Below are 19,585 nucleotides of genomic sequence, written 5' to 3' on the forward strand. Positions count from 1 at the left end.
TTCAAAGTAGTTTCATAACTTAACTTTTATAAAGGAAAATTGTGGATTTCGTCCACCACATGGGATCTCTCTAAGTAGTGGTGCTTTTTAAAAGTTGACGAGTTTTTATAAATTTTGATGTTTCATCGCCAACAAAAACACTTTAAAAGTATTTCAGTTTAAAAGATACCTATTTACAGTTTTAATTTAATTCGCAATCCCTTAAGTGGCCAATAGCTGTACCCGTTACCCTATCTATCACCGTAACTAAATTTTATATGGTGAATCACTGAAGAGAATTCTTTCAATTTTTTTGGAACCATGTCTATATCTTAATAACTTCCTTGCGTCGGTTTTTTATGAATCTTATAGAAATTTGGTATTTATTGTTAGCATCCACTGCTAGAGATTTAATAAATTTTTTATACTGGACTATTTGTCACATATTTCTATCTCGCCGATCTATATGATCGATGTTGCGCTTGGTTTTATTTTTAGAGTCTAGATTGAAAGAATTTAGATTATTTAAACAAGCAGAATTCAAAACACCAGATGAAAATGGAAAAGGACTAGTACACAAAAAAGAAAAGTGCGAAGTACCTATGCAAGTTGTAACAGATATGACTGAATATAATTGAATTAAATTTGTAGGGAACCACCCCTAATGTTTCTTCTTGTATCGCTGCTTAACTTTATTTTCCAATCCTTATTTGGCGGTGAACCAAGCATGAACTTTAAGCCTCTAAAGGTACCTCTACAAAGCCAAAAAATTGCAAGAGACACGTTTTATGTATAGTCCAAATGATTATGCCAGTTCAACTTTCTGTCAAAAATCTCATTTAAATATTAATCAGAGAATTTACATTCTAGTCTTATGACCATCAATTTAGGTGCCCCTACCTGATGTTTTCTTGTAAAGATAGCAAGTCTAGTTTTATCCGGGTGGCAGGAGATCCATCATAAGAATCTTGTGGTTTTTATGTATTACCAAAGGTGACACTTCTTCTTTAGGTACCGTCTCCTCTAAGGATGTTGGTAATCATCAACGGTTGGTAAGTTAGCAGAAGGTGACACTGCAAAACCAAAAAGCCACAATAGAATTTTTTTGTGCACATTTTAAGTGACATTGCGAGTTCAAGAATCGCTAAATATTTAGCAGAAATTTTCTTTTTAGCGTTTTGCCGCTTGCATATACTCCTATTCACCTGTTCACAATAATTCTGCTATCGTTTTATCTGGCCTTGAGAACGCTCCTCTTATACTATCTTTGGAGTTTGTTATAAACCTTAACGTCTTATTTTTGTGTGCATTCCACCAAGGAGCACCTTTGGTCCACTTTAGTAGGATGAACTGACAGCTGTTTTCGTATTTCAGTCTTACTGCCTGGCTAAAATTATGTTACGGACATCAAAATAAACACACAGAAAAGATAATGACATTCAAATTTAACATTAAAAGTAATGTAGGGTAAAATGGTCAAATTGCAAGTTTTGTAAGCAATAATTTGTTTATCAATCGATTTATAATCAATGTTTAGTTCTTAGTAATTTCGTTTTTTTTTTTTTAGATAGGAATTGTACCCCTCCAGCAATAGATGAATTTCCAAAAGATTTATTCTCAAGAACAAGTCGTCAACATGGAGCTGTACTGATCCATATATTCGTTACCATATATCTTTTTACTGCTTTAGCCATGATTTGCGACGAGTATTTCGTGCCAGCAGTAGAAAGAATATGTCATGGTAAGTTATAATAAGACGTTTAAAATTGAATTTTTTCTACATTAAAATTTTTTTGGTATATTCATTTATTGTACTGGGATTATTTTTGAAGTTATACTTCTATACGCGAAATCATTACATATGTAAGATAATGCGTAAGAGAGAGACAGAAGATATATTTTCTGTCTCTTCCTCTCTCGAATATAAAAATGTTCCTTTTGTATACATAATTTAATATTATATATATTATATAAAGATATATATATATATATATATATATATATATATATATATATATATACATATAATATTATACATATAATAAAATATTTATTAATATTATTATTTATGTGATATGTTTTGTATTATTTATTAAATGTTCACAATTATATTGGTCTTTTGTATTTCAAAATAATAATCTCTCTGTATGATCCAGAACTGTCAATTTTGAAATGCGTCTCTGGCTAGTCCTCGGTAGTATAGTAGTCAGTATCCCCGCCTATCACGCGGGAGACCAGGGTTCGATTCCCAGTCTGGGAAGACCTTTTTATTAATATTATTACATTATTGTCATTTTTAAATACTTATGAATATTGCAGTTTAATTTGTATTGTATTATTATATAAATAACAAAATAAACAATGAATTTTACTGCAGAGGATCTGTAAAAAAATTTTTGCATTCAACTCCTTTCATACATATATGAAAATAAAAATATACATTTTCATCAAAACATTGATTCAATCCTTCATTGTTAGTAAGTTATTAATTATGTTTCTCTTTCTGCTATGTCTTACCTATAGAATTACATATATAATGATTGTGCAGATTGACTCCCAAATAAATTTGTAACGGCGAATGCGTGTATAGAAGTGTAACTTCCACCGGCAGTCCCACTGGACTGCCACACCCGTTTTTTTCTTGCAGTTAGCAGAAATTTAAGACTTGAGGCCTTTTTTTAAGATGGTTATATTTATGCTCAATTGGTATATCGTCAATATTGTTGGCATTAACCCAATTTAGTTAATATTCTATTACATATTCTATTAAGACAATGCCACAGCGTGTAAATAGTCAATAATTTCTGTCCAGTCTCGTGGGAATGCGAATTTTTTTACTTGAATAAGTAATTCGATAAAGGAGTCGATAAAGGAAATTATTTCTTCCATTACTTTTTCCAACACTGCTAAGTAATTAATATTCAGCATTCGTAGATATCTAACATACATAAGAATCAATTGTCGTCATATTTTTTAAAGAATTGGAAAAAAAGTTGTGTTAGAGATAGTGCAAACACTCCTGACCACGGCGCAGTAGACGAAATTTGGTTTACAGTAGAACCTTTCTGCCTTTACGTGAATTTTGACTCCGCCTTCGCACAGCTCCAGGGTCAGAGTGTTTGCACTATCTTTACTAAAACAATAATAACACGTGTTCAGAGCTGAAAGTATCTTTAGTAAAAAGATAAAAAAAGTATCTAAGATACTAAAAGTATCTTAGATACTTTTATTTAAGATACTTTTTGGTTCATTTAAAAGTTACCTTTACTTTAGATACTTCTTAAAAGTATCTAGTATCTTTTATCTTTAAAAGTATCTTTAGATACTAAAAGTATCTTAGATACAAAAAAGTATCTTAGATACACTTAGATATTGAATTTTTTCTAGATTAAAATTTTTTTGGTATATTCATTTATTGTACTGGGATTATTTTTGAAGTTATACTTCTATACGCGAAATCATTACATATGTAAGATAATGCGTAAGAGAGAGACAGAAGATATATTTTCTGTCTCTTCCTCTCTCGAATATAAAAATGTTCCTTTTGTATACATAATTTAATATTATATATATTATATAAAGATATATATATATATATATATATATATATATATATATATATATATATACATATAATATTATACATATAATAAAATATTTATTAATATTATTATTTATGTGATATGTTTTGTATTATTTATTAAATGTTCACAATTATATTGGTCTTTTGTATTTCAAAATAATAATCTCTCTGTATGATCCAGAACTGTCAATTTTGAAATGCGTCTCTGGCTAGTCCTCGGTAGTATAGTAGTCAGTATCCCCGCCTATCACGCGGGAGACCAGGGTTCGATTCCCAGTCTGGGAAGACCTTTTTATTAATATTATTACATTATTGTCATTTTTAAATACTTATGAATATTGCAGTTTAATTTGTATTGTATTATTATATAAATAACAAAATAAACAATGAATTTTACTGCAGAGGATCTGTAAAAAAATTTTTGCATTCAACTCCTTTCATACATATATGAAAATAAAAATATACATTTTCATCAAAACATTGATTCAATCCTTCATTGTTAGTAAGTTATTAATTATGTTTCTCTTTCTGCTATGTCTTACCTATAGAATTACATATATAATGATTGTGCAGATTGACTCCCAAATAAATTTGTAACGGCGAATGCGTGTATAGAAGTGTAACTTCCACCGGCAGTCCCACTGGACTGCCACACCCGTTTTTTTCTTGCAGTTAGCAGAAATTTAAGACTTGAGGCCTTTTTTTAAGATGGTTATATTTATGCTCAATTGGTATATCGTCAATATTGTTGGCATTAACCCAATTTAGTTAATATTCTATTACATATTCTATTAAGACAATGCCACAGCGTGTAAATAGTCAATAATTTCTGTCCAGTCTCGTGGGAATGCGAATTTTTTTACTTGAATAAGTAATTCGATAAAGGAGTCGATAAAGGAAATTATTTCTTCCATTACTTTTTCCAACACTGCTAAGTAATTAATATTCAGCATTCGTAGATATCTAACATACATAAGAATCAATTGTCGTCATATTTTTTAAAGAATTGGAAAAAAAGTTGTGTTAGAGATAGTGCAAACACTCCTGACCACGGCGCAGTAGACGAAATTTGGTTTACAGTAGAACCTTTCTGCCTTTACGTGAATTTTGACTCCGCCTTCGCACAGCTCCAGGGTCAGAGTGTTTGCACTATCTTTACTAAAACAATAATAACACGTGTTCAGAGCTGAAAGTATCTTTAGTAAAAAGATAAAAAAAGTATCTAAGATACTAAAAGTATCTTAGATACTTTTATTTAAGATACTTTTTGGTTCATTTAAAAGTTACCTTTACTTTAGATACTTCTTAAAAGTATCTAGTATCTTTTATCTTTAAAAGTATCTTTAGATACTAAAAGTATCTTAGATACAAAAAAGTATCTTAGATACAAAAAAGTATCTTAGATACAAAAAAGTATCTTAGATACTTACTCAGAACCTGAGAAATAGATACTTTTCATGATCCGACAAGCTTCGACCTGTCGCGCCGGCCGTATCGGTAGAGACGATGTGTATTGTTCTTTGCATCCCGCCCGCCGGCCCGCAGCATTATCAGAGATACTACTCAGAGATACTGATCTAAATTATTTAGCAGAATTATGCCAAATATAAAACCGTTTGATTTGGCACTTGACATTCTTCAAGGCGAACAAAATATGTACTACAGTTTCCTTCTACCATCAATCGTAAGCTTGTTTGTTAAAATTGAAAAGCTTAAAGCCAATAAGTTTAAATATGTGGAACCTATTTTGAACGCTCTGACAGTATCTTTAAACTCCAGATTTGAAAAACTTCTTAAGTTGACTAACCAATCTGCAATAATTGCTGCAGTTACTAATCCTTTATTTAAAACACGTTGGCTTACTGCATTTCGAGGAATAAGGAATATCGAAAATGACCTTAGTGAAATTAAGGATTTGGTACTTACAGAAGCTATAAAAATTATGAAGGAAAATGAGGAACAATTAAAACAATTTGATGTAAGTACAAATAACATTACTACTGTAATGAAAAGTACCAAAATGCAAAACAACTTCTTTGAATTTGATATTAACTCCGAATACTCCGATCTTCAAACGTAAAACGAAAACACTGGCTATACTGATTTAGATATAAACGACAAGCTGAGCTGCAACTATTACAATATTTGGCCGATTCTGAAACCAACATGCAAATGTTAAAAAAATATAATATTATAGAACAATTATTTAAAAAGTTCAATACGCCATTACCTTCTTCTGCAGCTGTTGAAAGAATGTTTTCTTTTGCAACTTTTATTAATTCACCCCGACGTCATGCCTTGTCTGATCATTCTTTTGAAAATTTAGTTTTACTAAAAGCTAGTGGTTATACTAACTAGTTATTAGCTACCAAAATGTTACTATTTTTTATATCCTATCCTATTGTGTTTAAAAATTTAATTATGTTGAATGTTCTGTTTTTAATGTATAATGCATCTTATGCTGTTTTTAACACACGAATTTATGTTTATTTTATATTGTTTTGAAAATTTAATGTTGGATTTTTGTTTTCAATACATAGTTATTAGTTTGTAATAACTTAACGTCTTTTATTTCTTATCTACCCCAAAGCCCAAAGTATACCATTTCAAAGTACCTGCTGGCTTAAACTAAAATTGTATGATAATTTAAAGGGTTAAAATGATGTTTTTAAAACAAAAGTATAGACAATCTACTGTAGAGTAGTAGAGTACCGAGTATCTTTATATTATACCCTAAAAGTATTTTAGTTACTGCAAAAGTATCTAAGTATCTTAGATACTAGAAAAGCATCTAAGTATCTTTGATACATAAAAGTATCTTACATACTTAAATGTATCTTAGATACTTAAAAGTATCTTAGATACTCAAAAGTATCTTAGATACTTGAAAGTATCTAAGATATTTTTACTCTAAATACTTTTCCGGTATTTTGTATCTTTAGATACTTTCACAAAAAAGTATCTTAGATACTTAGTATCTTAAGATAATTTTTACCTCAAGTATCTTAAAAGTATCTAGATACTTTTAAAAAGTATCTTTTACAGCTCTGCACGTGTTACATATTACCAAATAAATTATAGTTAACTTATAAAAAATTCCAGATTACATCGTAGCAAGAGAGATACACATCGGTCTGAAGTCGGTCGATTCTTCTTCTTCTTCTTCTTTTAGTACCCTGTCATTAGCGAACGTTCGTTCACGCAGTTTTTAAACCATATTCTTAACTTGGACGGAAATGGAATTTGTTATGACGTTCGACTTAGTCTTTCTTATTTATTGTCAGTAATTTAAAAGACATTTTGAAACACATACGGATAATTATTTAAAATAAAATAATAAAAAAATAAAAAGAAACTCGGTTTCATTTATCGAAAGCCACAAATATTCCCTAAATAGCCGCATGTGGCTCGCAAGCCGCGGTTTCGCTACCCCTGTTATAATATAGTACAGAGTGGACCAAAAGTCAGTTAACCGTTTTGTATATTAATAAAAGCAAAAATAAGTGGAGTAACAAAAACATTTATTGTTTATAGTAAATAAGTAGGTACAAAAAAGTGCATGCTTTATATTTTATGTTCAAAATGTAAACCACCTTCAACAATACATTTTTGGCAACGCTTATACATAGTAAAACAACGCTTTCTACAGAATTCCAAGTTGGCACGGAGAACTTCAAATTCTTCTGCAATCCTGCATTTTAAGTACTGCATATATAGTCGCCTCGTATTTCGGTGAGACTGTGTAAAAATATATTTATCTGTAATAAAAGCAGGCAATACAAATTAAAATAAAAGTACTTTACCAGGAGTAGTTATTAACTGCGAAATTATCAATGACTAAGATGTATAATAATACAAGGTTTTAATATTCTCTTCGATATTTACATTTAGATGAGCCTGGTAAAATTTGTACAGTCGCTCAGATAAAGTTATCATCGACGCATTCTTTGCGTAAGATAACAATATTTGCCCGAGCGACCGAAACCATAAAGTAAGTTATACTTTTTCCAATGTCAATTTGCCAAGCGTCGGCTTTTAAGATTCTTTGATGTCAATGCCGACCATTGGCGTGGAAATTAAGAAAAGGGATCAGTTCATCAAACGCATATTTCAAGAAAAATTATATAATTTTTATTAATTTTTACATAATTATATTCAGGAAAATTTCTCAATTTTTGGGCAGAAATTGTTTAAACAATTTTTTAAACAAATTCAAAATATCACCTTTTGTGCTCCAAGAAATATTTTTTAGGTTTTTGGGTGACTCTAAATAAGATCTATGTCATTTTTCTCAAAAGTTAATAGTTTTGGAGATATAGGCGATTTAAAATCCGAAAAATACGATACCTAATATGCATTTTCGAGGCTTGAAAAATATGTAAATGAGTATTTTTGAGATTCAAGAGTATCTAAACTAAAGTCTCAACATTGATTTTGGTGAGAAATCGGGGCAATATTTTCCGTAGCAGAAAAAGGTGATCTTTTGAATTTGAATTGTTTCCGGCATAAATGTCCGGCACCCTTCAACCTTCGATTTGTTTAAACGGGGCATTTTTGAATAGGACTCTTCAAAGGTCTATTTATATTGTTATAAATAGACACATATAACTATCAAATAATTAATACAACACATAATGTAATTTCAAAAATTTTTTCAACTATAACACACCTTACAGTAAATATTAATCAAATAAACAACTACTACGTCAACACCATGGAACTAATCATCTTCACAAAAGTCAATTAATAACATTCGATATTTGATAGTTCTAGTACTTAACCTTAATGACATTTACCGAACTAAACGTTGTGTCTGTTTTATTTTTAATTTGAATTGTATTTGTTTCCTATATTTTAATTTGTAATCAACATCAACTACATTCAACATTATTCCAACAAAAAAATTTTTACTTGATGGTATTAAAATAAATCGCACTGCCATTAACCTCAATTAAGTAAGTATATAAACAACAAACTATTATTAAATTATATTTTACCATGTTTTAAATAATTGTAGCTCTCATCTGATGATGCCAATGAAAATTGGCGAAATATAATGAATTGTTAAACAGAGTACACTTGGCTTTTAATCAGCTGTATACCCAATTAACCTCAACCCCTTTTATATATATATATATATATATATATATATATATATATATATATATATATATATATATATTTAGATAAGATTTAATTTTCTTTTTTTAAACTTTATAGATTTCTTCAAGTCTAGAATAAAGTTATATGTACCAAAACAACTTCTTATTTATTTAAAAGTGCATATGAAAATTGTATAATTTGTATGTTAAATTTGTATGAAAATCTGTAATTTTATGGATTTCATTATATGGATTTAAGACACTTTGGAAATAAGATCTTCAATTGTAGTCAGGATTCTAAAACGGACAGTTGGCTGTCCCGAGATGCATCAATTGTAGATTTATGATCGAGATTACAAATAATACTGAAAAACTAAAATTGCGAATTTAAAGTCGCGTTTAAAATTAAAATTTCAGATCACTATCTTAAAAAAATGTGCACTATCAACATGTATGACTGTGCAAAATTTTAAATCTGTATGTATTTTGATAGCTGATATATAGAGGTGTTTTCATCTTAAATGTGACACACTGTATAATAATGAATACTAGTGTTCAAGATGCATCGCGATAGCTGTAAAGAAATTAATTAGAAGGACTAAAAAGAATCGTCAGAGTCTTCTGAAGTCGAATCGTTCCCAGGTTGGATAACTATTGGTGCTATTGCCGGTAAAACAGGATATTCGTTTTCTATTTTTAAAACATGAGCTTCGCAATTTTTCCACACATCGCTATTAATGCCACTAATTACTTCTCGAATATTCTCAATGGCCACTGCGCTTAATGTTAGTGACTGATTATATGTTCGCAATCGTTTTTTTACGGTACCCCAAACCATTCCAATTGGATTAAAAATGCAATAGTATGGGGGTAATCGCAAAAGAGTATGGCCGTGCCTGCTGCAAATGGTGTCAATAACGTATTCGTTTTTAAAATTCCGACTTTTGATCATTCTAATTAATTCTTTCTTTACTGGAATCTTTTTAGGAACAGTGATGTTTTTAAGTTGCATAAATTTTAAAATTTCGTCCTTTTTCGTGTTATTATTAGGTATTTTATTTAATATGCGGGAATGATACGACGCATTATCCATAACAATCACTGAATTCGGCGGAATATTGGGCAAGAGTTGTTCAACAAACCACTTTTCAAATAAATCGGCTGTCATATCTTCGTGATAATCGGCAGAAGACTTTGTTATATTTTTGGCCGACAATAGCAATGCATTAAATACAAAACCATCTTTGCTTCCGGCATGAAGAATAATAACACGGTTTCCTCGTGAACACGGTGTATTTAACGCACACTTGTTTGTGTTGTCAACCCAGCCGTACTTGACAACATCATGCGTATCGAACCAGGTTTCGTCTAAATAGATTATGTTTCTGTTTGAATTACGATACTGTTTTATTTTACTCAAATATTCTCGTCGAAGTTCAACAATACGCCGAGATTCCATTATTACCATTCGATTATCTAATTTCTTATATTTAAATCCACAACTTATCAAAATCTCGCGCAGTGTTTCCAAAGATGTATAATTATATTCAGGGAAATCTCTCAATTTTTCACGAATCAGTTCTAAAGTAGGCACTCTATTTTCTTTGTAAAAATTGTAAACTGTTCGCTGAATAACGTCTTTTGCAGCAGTGTCAATCCTACCCAATTTTTTATTTGGTCGCTTTCGTTTTAAGGAATGATCTGTAACAGTGCCTAATTTAATAATTGTATATATCGTCTTATACCCGATTTTTGTTAATATATGAATTCTCGAAACAATTGCATTATCAGCCATCCCAATATTTTCTTTTTTCAAACACTCATACATATTTAAAATTATTCTTTGGGATTGTACGTGCAAATCTTTATTTTTTAATTCCGGGCTGTCATTAAAATAATTGTCATTATTTATTGATAACACAGAAGTTGATGCATCTTGCTCATTCGTTTCAAACGGTCTCCAAAATGCCATTCTAGAAAAATATAATATTATAATTATATCTTATACCTTATAAACCTCCGCCTGTGTTATCTGGTTGCAAAAAGGAATATTTTAGGGTGTCACATATCCAGACACACAGGTGTTCATTACGATTTATCGCTTTGCGCTGCGCTGTTGTCATAATGCATGAGTTTAAAATTACTGAATGTAACTTTAATATAACATATTAATATATCTGCAATTTTTCATGTTTCCAGGTAAGGTATAAAATCAATGAAATTTGGAAAAAAATTATACAATTCTTGTAACCGTTTTTGAGAACTTGGATTCTTAAAAGATGTCTGATTTCTTAAAAGTCGATCATTATATCTATAAGAGTATTACCGCTGAATTCACCAACATGGCAACGTCAAGATAGATCGAAGGTCCAAATTCTCTCCAGACTACAATGTTGCCGATATTCGAAAATTACTTAGAGCATAAGTAATATATATTATAAACGTTCACGGTTGCTTTAATTCATTAGTGAAGAGTCCATGGAAATATTAGTACCTAGTTAATTAATTTATAGATATATTTTTTGGGAATATGTTCATATCATTTTTTAAGAGTGTCGTTCGTTGACTAGCAATTAAATAATAACGAATAGAGAATAGAGAATATTTTTTAAATATAACCTTGGGAATTTTAGGAAATATGTCTGACAACCTTGATTTGAAAGGCGGTCTCTTTAATACCAGAATGTGACATGTTTATGTTGGAAAATTATTAGTGGATGTACTATACCCCAATAAATTTTGTTTCGACCGTCCAGTGGTTTACACTTGGGTAGGTAGTATAATATTTTATATTATTTTAAACTTTATTTTTAAACGAAATATTGTTTATTTGGATGAAACCTGGTATGGTACTCATGATACCGTGAAAAAAAGTTGGACGAATAATAACAAAAAGTGTTCTAATTCAGTACCGCCCAATAAAGGACAGAATTATAATTTTATACTGCGGTGTAGAAAACGGATGCATCGACGATTTATTATTAATATCTGCAAAAAAAATGACGTGAATCTAGATTATCATGAGGATATGGAGGGTGGAGGGATTTTTTGTGAATCATGGATTGAAAAATCTCTTCTTCTAGAATTATATATATATATATATATATATATATATATATATATATATATATATATATATATATATATATATATATATATATATATATATATATAAACAACACAGTTTATTAGGGTTGCAGTCAGAAAATTGGCCGGGATGTTAATTAAACACTCTTATGACTTTTTGTCTAGCTTTCGGAATGGTTTTATTCCTTTTTCAAGACACTGTAATAAGAAAAAAATGTAAATATTTATAAAATATTACAATTCTTCAGTGCAACTTACTAGTCGTTGAGATTATTTATAAAAGCATAAACACTCAACATTAATAACACACATATAAAATAATGGACAAAATACATTCTAAAATTCTTTAAAACTTAGGTACAGATAGTAAAATAATAAATAAAAAGTAAGATAAAGTAATAAACTGTGTTGTTTGTTTATATCGACAGTCACTAATATCCAGTAATTCTTATATATATATATATATATATATATATATATATATATATATATATATATATATATATATATATATATATATATATATATATATATATATACATCGAAAAAGAAGTTCGAGCGTCAATTTTAATGCTTTCAGTTATCAATATGATGGAGATGAAGTATAAAAAAAGTTCAACTCAGGAACCAAAGATGTAAACGTTTAATGTTTTTTTGAAAAAAAAAACAGAAGTTAGTTTTTATAAAACTCACAAGGAACGCAAGTACATAAAAATATGTAAAACTTTATAATTTTACTAAAATACTTTTGAAATGTGGCACCCGTGGTGTGATAATAATTCTGCAGCTGAAGAGCCAGTGGAACCCTGTAATCAATTGGAATATTTTTACAAAGCCGTGTAGTAAAATGTAAGCGACATTTTCAATACCTCTCTGATGATACCATCCAAACATATGCTGAAACATGTTTATGAAGGATTGTGTTCTAAATTGTCTAAATCAGAAACAATTGTAGAAACTTATTTATCAGAGTGTCCAAAGCAATCTGCTACAAGACTATAGGAGAAACATCTTCTAGACAGAGGAGAAAGGATTGTGCAAATTCACACAAATAAAACCGCACCTAAAGGAATCTATAATCAGAACAATATACAAAATGGATGCGGCTAATATTTTTTCAACTATTGAAAGCCTTCGAAGTCAACTGGTTCGAAAGGATATTCTCTTATATTCAGCAACAACACTTCGATTATTTCATAAAGCCAATAATTTTAAGTACAAAACTTTAGACAAGCGCCATAATGGAAAGTACTAGAATAATTATTTCTTTAAGAAACATTTCTATCAGATAGATAACTTAGTATCAAAAAATGAAACGAAATGTTGTTTATTTAGATGAGACCTAGTGTGATACTCATGACAGGACAGAGAATTATAATTTTACACTGCGGTTGAGAAAATATATGGATTGATGATGTATTATTAATATCTGCAAAAAAATATTACAACGCGTCTCTAGGTTATCATGAGGATATGAAAAGTTTAATTTTTGAATCATGGTTTGAAGAACCTCTTCTTCCGAGATTACCTAAATATAGTGTGATTATCATGGACAATGTATCATATTATTCAAGATTAATGAGAAAATTTCAAATATTACTTGAAACAAATTACAAATTCAAGAATTTTTATTTGAGAAAGATTTGTACTTTGAGGCATCATATAGTAAAAAGCAATTGTTGGAGGTTGTTTACAGTAGACAGTACCAGAAGGAATATGTTGTTGATAACTGTACTCGCAGTAATGGGCATACCGTGCTTGGTATGCCCAGTATTACAATTTACAATCGTACTTATTCCTTACTATTGTAAATTGAACCCAATAGAGTTAATATGGACACAACTTAAAGGAAATAGAAGAAGAAGAAACGTGGCTCCTAAATTTTTGTCTACTGCTCTCCAGTTAATTAGAAGAGAAGTCACAAAGATCACAGCAACCAACTGGACAAGTGTAATCAAACATGTAATCGCAATGGAAAATGACTATGTTAAATATTTACTAGCATTAACCAAATTAACTATAAATATAGAAGATACAACTGATACTAGTGATAACAGTGATTCTGAGTAGATTAGTAAGTTCTTCTTCTAAATCAAAGTACAGGTTAGGTTATTAGAAAATACCTGCTAGATATATAAAAAAAGATGTTCATACAAGTTTTAGACTTCTTACCCATTTTTAAATTATTGAGGTACTAAGTCTTCTCTCACACGGTGTCAAACCAAAGTTGTTAATAGAATACCCTGTATATAATTTAAAAAATGAATTCTCTATTTTTTTTATTACAATAACTAAGTTATCAGGAATAAAATGTGATCATAAGTTTTAAAACTTATGAGCAGTTGTGTTATTAAAACGTTTGTATACTTAAATACTTGTACATAAAACATTTGTTTAATTGTATGTGATAATTACTTTTATTAACAATTTTTTATAGGTATTGTTATTTTACAATAAGTTCTATTTAGCCGAGTCGATTAGTGTTATCTCTTCCTAGATATATCACAGAAGTTAACAACACCAATATTTTTTATTTAAACTTTATAGAAAATGAAACTTTTTCTAAAATAAAATTAAATAAAAATAAAAACTTTTATTTAATTAAAAATTAGATATCTACGCTACTGTTCAATAAAGTAGTGACCACTCTGACATTGTTGCCATTTTCTAGTATTTTACCCGTTCTGGTTCCTATAAATTTTCTCACGAAATTACGTGTCGACTATACCGTATTGGGGTGTCAAAAACTTTATCTTTAAGTACTCCTTACAAGGCAAAATCACAGGGCGTCAACTCTGGCGAACACGCGGGCCATTCAATTGTGCCTCTTTTCCCTATCCAATCACTAAACTGGTCATTTAGAAACTCACGAACCCACGAAATCCATAATGAGATGGTGCGCCGTCTTGCTGAAAAATCGAATAAATTGTAACTGTGGATTATTTTCAAGTTCTCCTTTTAAATTGATGAGAAGTTTCAGGTAATATTCAGAATTTACGGTTTTATTAAAAAACTATGGATCAACAAGACCACCCGCATAAATTACAGCCCATACTGTAGGCCAGAAATATTTAACTCTTCTGTGATGGTTACATGAGGGTTATCATATGACAAATACACACAATTGAGACGATTAATTCGTCCGTTCAATTTAAATTAAGTTTCGTCAGACCAAACAATGAATGGGTAAAAATTTGCGTCGTCTTCTGCGCACCCAGTGTACCATTCGCAAAATGACTACCTAAGTCTAATACCTAAGCCTAAGTCACAATGGGCGGCGATTTTAAAAACCTTTCCAAACATTTCTAATTAGTTGTTTGTCCCATAAGAAGTAAGAAATATTGGTTTTTTTGTATTGTTTGAATAATAAACAAGGAATTTTGGTTATGGACATTCTTTCCGTGCGATTGGTATTATTTTTTGTTCACGAATTTGTGATGTAAGAATATCAAAGTATTAAGATATTTACTATGAATGTTCATATTTTAAGGTTATGTTATTGTATGATTAAAACTTTAATTCTTTTTTTACTTATTTCAAAGTATTTTATTGTTGTGTTTATCAGGCTTATTTCAAAATAAATCCATAAATCATTGAATTTATTTACGAAGTTGAAAAATATTTAAATTCGTGTTTTATTCCTTTTTCGTTGCCAGTGATTTTATCCTGTTAAATACTAAAGATATTCGTTTTTTCGTTGATTAAGTTGTAACACAACATTCTGCGGAAACCTTTCTATCAAATTGCCATAATGAGTGTTTAAAAAATGTCTTTTGAATGTTTTTATAGTTTTTGAGTTTATTTTTTAGGTCTGGGCATATAATGTCTAGTAATGTGTTAAAGATATCCAGTATCACTGAATTTTTCAGTTATGACAACACAACTACTAATAACTCTTTAAACTACGAGAAAACGAATATATTTATTCTCTTAGAGGATAAAATCACTAGCGCATTAAAACATTAATTTAAATATTTTTTTTCTTCAAACGTCAAATAATGATGACATTACTTATCTAACTTGATCCTTTCAAAGTTTGATGTCTCCTCCGGCAGCAGTTTTTTTCCCATTTCTTTACGGCGGAGGGAAAAATGTTGTCATGGCAACAATATGAAACATGTCACAAAGCAACAATACAAATGTCATTAACAACAATTAAACATCATTTTTATTTATAGTAATATTAAAAGTACAATTAGTTAATGAGGCATTTTCAAAATTGAAACCGTGCAAAAATGTTCCCGACTCTTGATACGCATTGGTAATTGTTGATGATACTGATGGTCGAGAACAACTTTCAGCAATCATTCCAACGTGCTACTGCATCATTAGCCGCGGACTCAATTTCGTTTAGGTTTTCCATTTTCGCACTAAATTTGCGCTTGCGGTTGCAACAACAATAAGCTGTCTTTAATAATTGCAAACAACTGTCAAACAACTGTAACCAGGGAGACGCAAATCCTACCGACGACATAATTATTTTAATTTCTAACATCTAGACGACTTTGATAGTTGTCACAGTTAATTTCGAGTAAAAATAGCGTATGAATTGTACTATTTATGGTTAAAAATTGCTACGTTTGAAGAAAAAATAGTATACTTTATTCGGCAAAGAAGCGACTTTTCTTGACTTGCCCTCTATTACGCGCCTCACTTCGTTCGGCGCGTAATATCGGGCGCGTCAAGAAAAGTCATGCTTCTCCGCCTCATAAAGTAATATACTATTAACGTCGTAAATACATTCAATTATTTATTGATTAATTTTGAAATAACCCCGATAAAAACAGCAACAATATATCTTGAAATACAGTAAAAAATAATTAAAGTTTGAATAAAACCATAACGTGACCTTAAAATATGAACATTCATAGTAAATATCTTAATCTTTTTATATTCTTACCGCACAAATTCACAAACAACAAATAATACCAATCACAGATAATGAATGTTCATAACCAAAAGTCCTTGTTTATTCTTCAAACAATTAAAAACACCTATTTACTACTTCCTATGGGACAAATACACACAAATTAGAAATGCTTGGAAAGGTTTTTAACATCCTCGCCCCTTGTGACGTGTTAACTTAGGTAGTCCAATGAAGCCTGCGATCTTTGGTCCATTAAATCGTCTTCAGATAACGCCTGCAATAAACGCGGACGATAACAATGCATCTTCATTTTTTTTAACATACGATGAAAATTGGTGCGTGATGTTTCTAATTCACGAGATGTGAGACGTGCGGATTTTTTTATAGCGTTAACTGACTTTTGGTCCACTCGGTATATGAACTTCTGTCTATTATCCTGTTAAGTTTAAGAAAACTACAATTGTTCAACCATTTGTTGTACCCCGTGGCAAATAATGAATTTTGCGGGTCCCCTTTTTCTTCTTCATTGCGCTTCATTTAAACCCCTTGTGATTGTTAACACGATATTAGAAAATATTAATTTTATTTAGTTGGTTATAAGTACCAATAGCTCCGATAAAGGTATTGTTATTAAAAATTATATATTTATACTTATTTTAGTTCTGAAAATACCGCATGACATAGGCGGAGCAACTTTTATGGCAACAGCCACTTCTTCCCCAGAGTTGTTTGTCAACATTGTGGGTACTTTTATTACTGAAGGAGACATCGGCTTGGGCACCATCGTGGGTTCGGCAGTGTTTAATATTTTAGCAGTAACGGCTTGCTGTGGATTCACTACAGCAGTGGTATGTATACTTATTTCTAGATTATTAAAATGTACTAAACGTTGTCATTTCTTTAGTCAGATTGCCCTAAGATTTTTAATCTGCTGTATCATGATATTTTTACTTCATCTGGTAAACTAGTTATATTTCGTCGAATTACGCCTTAGTTTTAAGTTTCCAAATAATTTATGTCTTCTATGTTTAGTCTTTTTAAAAATTATTTATTGCTTTTACCATATAAGCTGTTTTATATGACACATACATTTTGTAAACACATATGACACACTGTCTTAAATTTGCCCTCAATATGTTTATACGTGTAGTACCACAGCCACCTTTACTTTCCCAGGAAGTAAATATAGCTGTGATGGTACTATTAATTTGGTTTTAAGTAATAAATAATATGCAGACACCAAGATTTAAGGCAGTAAGGGAGAGTTGTTTTGGTGACCGGTGAGAGCACATGTTAAGTGATTAAGGCATCTTTTAAGGGTAGTATAGTGTTTATAGAAGAAGAACAGGAGTCACAGATGCGGTTGAAAAAATAGCCATGACTAAATGGGCTTGGGCCGAACATGTTGCCAGATTAACGGTTGATAGATGGACCAGAAATATTCTGGAATGGTGACCAAGGCAAGAGGCATATCGAAGCAGAGGACTACCACCGACTAGATGGACGGATGATATCAAACACATCACCACCAACTGAATGCAAGAAGCTCAAGATAGACATAGGTGGAACATTTTACAGGAGGCCTACGTTCAGCAGTGGACAAATATAGGCTAATTGATATTGATAGTGTTTATACCGCTCATATTAGCGGTTTTTTTCCTCTTCGTTTTATTATGAAAATATAGAAAGAATTTTTTTTCTAGATTTCTACCGGGAGGACCCATTTAGAGGATGCACGGCCCGCATTTTCAAATCGCTGTTATTACTCCTGTTTCATTGTTTTTTTGGTTTGAAACGTTGACCAGATAAGATTGGCTTTTTGACTTGCTTTTAAAAAGGGTTGTGTATGCATTTGATGACAAATGACATCAAGATAGTGCTAGGTGACATGAATGCAAGAATAGGACGAAAGCGAGTTTTTATGCCAACTATAGGAAGGCATAGGCTACACAACATCAGTAGCAATAATGGATTACGATTGATAAACTTAGCAGCAGCACTGAACACGACCGTCGCTAGCACCTATTTTGAACACAAGAATATACACAAGGTAACCTTGACCTCCCCTGATGGAAGAACAACTAGTCAGATTGATCACATCTTAATAGATTCAAGACACGGAACGGACGTAACAAACTGCAGAAGTTATAGAGGTGCAAACATAGATTCAGACCATTGTTTAGTGATCTTCACACTAAGGGCTAGAATTTCAAATTCCAACAAAGAAAAAAACTAGATAGAAAGAAATGGAATGTAGAGAAGCTGAGAGATGCAACTATTACAAAACAGTACTGGGAAAATATTACCAATAGGTTAAGGAATCAAAGTCTAAGCGAAGAAGACCAGAGGGATATAGACTCCTACTGGAACAGGATAAAGGAAGATATTGAGTCAGCAGCACAAGATGAAATAGGAACAGAAACTTGTACCCGAAAAAATCACTGGTTTGACGATGAATGCAAAGACGCAACACAGAAAAAAAATAAAGCCTATGCAAAAATGCTTACCTGCCAAACTAGAACAAGTATAGAGAATTACCAGATAAAGAGAAGAGAAAAAAAGAAAATACACAGAATAAAGAAACGAAACCACTTAAAAAAGGAACTTATATAGAACAATATATAGAAAACCTTAACAGAGAGAAAGAATTCAGAACATTCTATAAGAAAGTTAACATCAACAGAAAAGAATTCAAGGCAAATACAAATCAATGTAGAAGTTTGAATGGCGATCTATTAACAACAAGAACAGACGTACTAAACCGATGGACGGAATATTTTAACCAGATACTTAATATATAGGAAGAAGAAGTCAACCCGGAAGACGAAAGCTGTGGGGTAAGCGGAGCAGACGAGAGGGAGGAGGATCCATCAACGATGCTGGAAGTTAAAGATGCTGTAAACAAACTAGCCAGAAACAAATCACCTGGAATAGATAATCTGCCAGCGGAATTATATAAAGAAGGTG

General features: G+C 30.8%; 1 protein-coding gene across 2 annotated transcripts in view; it reads left to right on the plus strand.

Moving 5' to 3' along the window:
• LOC140439507 (sodium/potassium/calcium exchanger 4-like) overlaps positions 1-19,585 on the plus strand; it is a 63,649-nt gene that overhangs the window by 9,369 nt on the left and 34,695 nt on the right. For both annotated transcript variants that reach the window (XM_072529468.1, XM_072529469.1), the window contains exons 2-3: positions 1,547-1,720; positions 17,279-17,466. In XM_072529468.1, the coding sequence (XP_072385569.1) occupies positions 1,547-1,720; positions 17,279-17,466 (362 nt within the window). The remainder of the gene's footprint in view (positions 1-1,546; positions 1,721-17,278; positions 17,467-19,585) is intronic.

The sequence above is a fragment of the Diabrotica undecimpunctata genome, chromosome 4, assembly GCF_040954645.1.
Source record: "Diabrotica undecimpunctata isolate CICGRU chromosome 4, icDiaUnde3, whole genome shotgun sequence".
Taxonomy (NCBI): domain Eukaryota; kingdom Metazoa; phylum Arthropoda; class Insecta; order Coleoptera; family Chrysomelidae; genus Diabrotica; species Diabrotica undecimpunctata.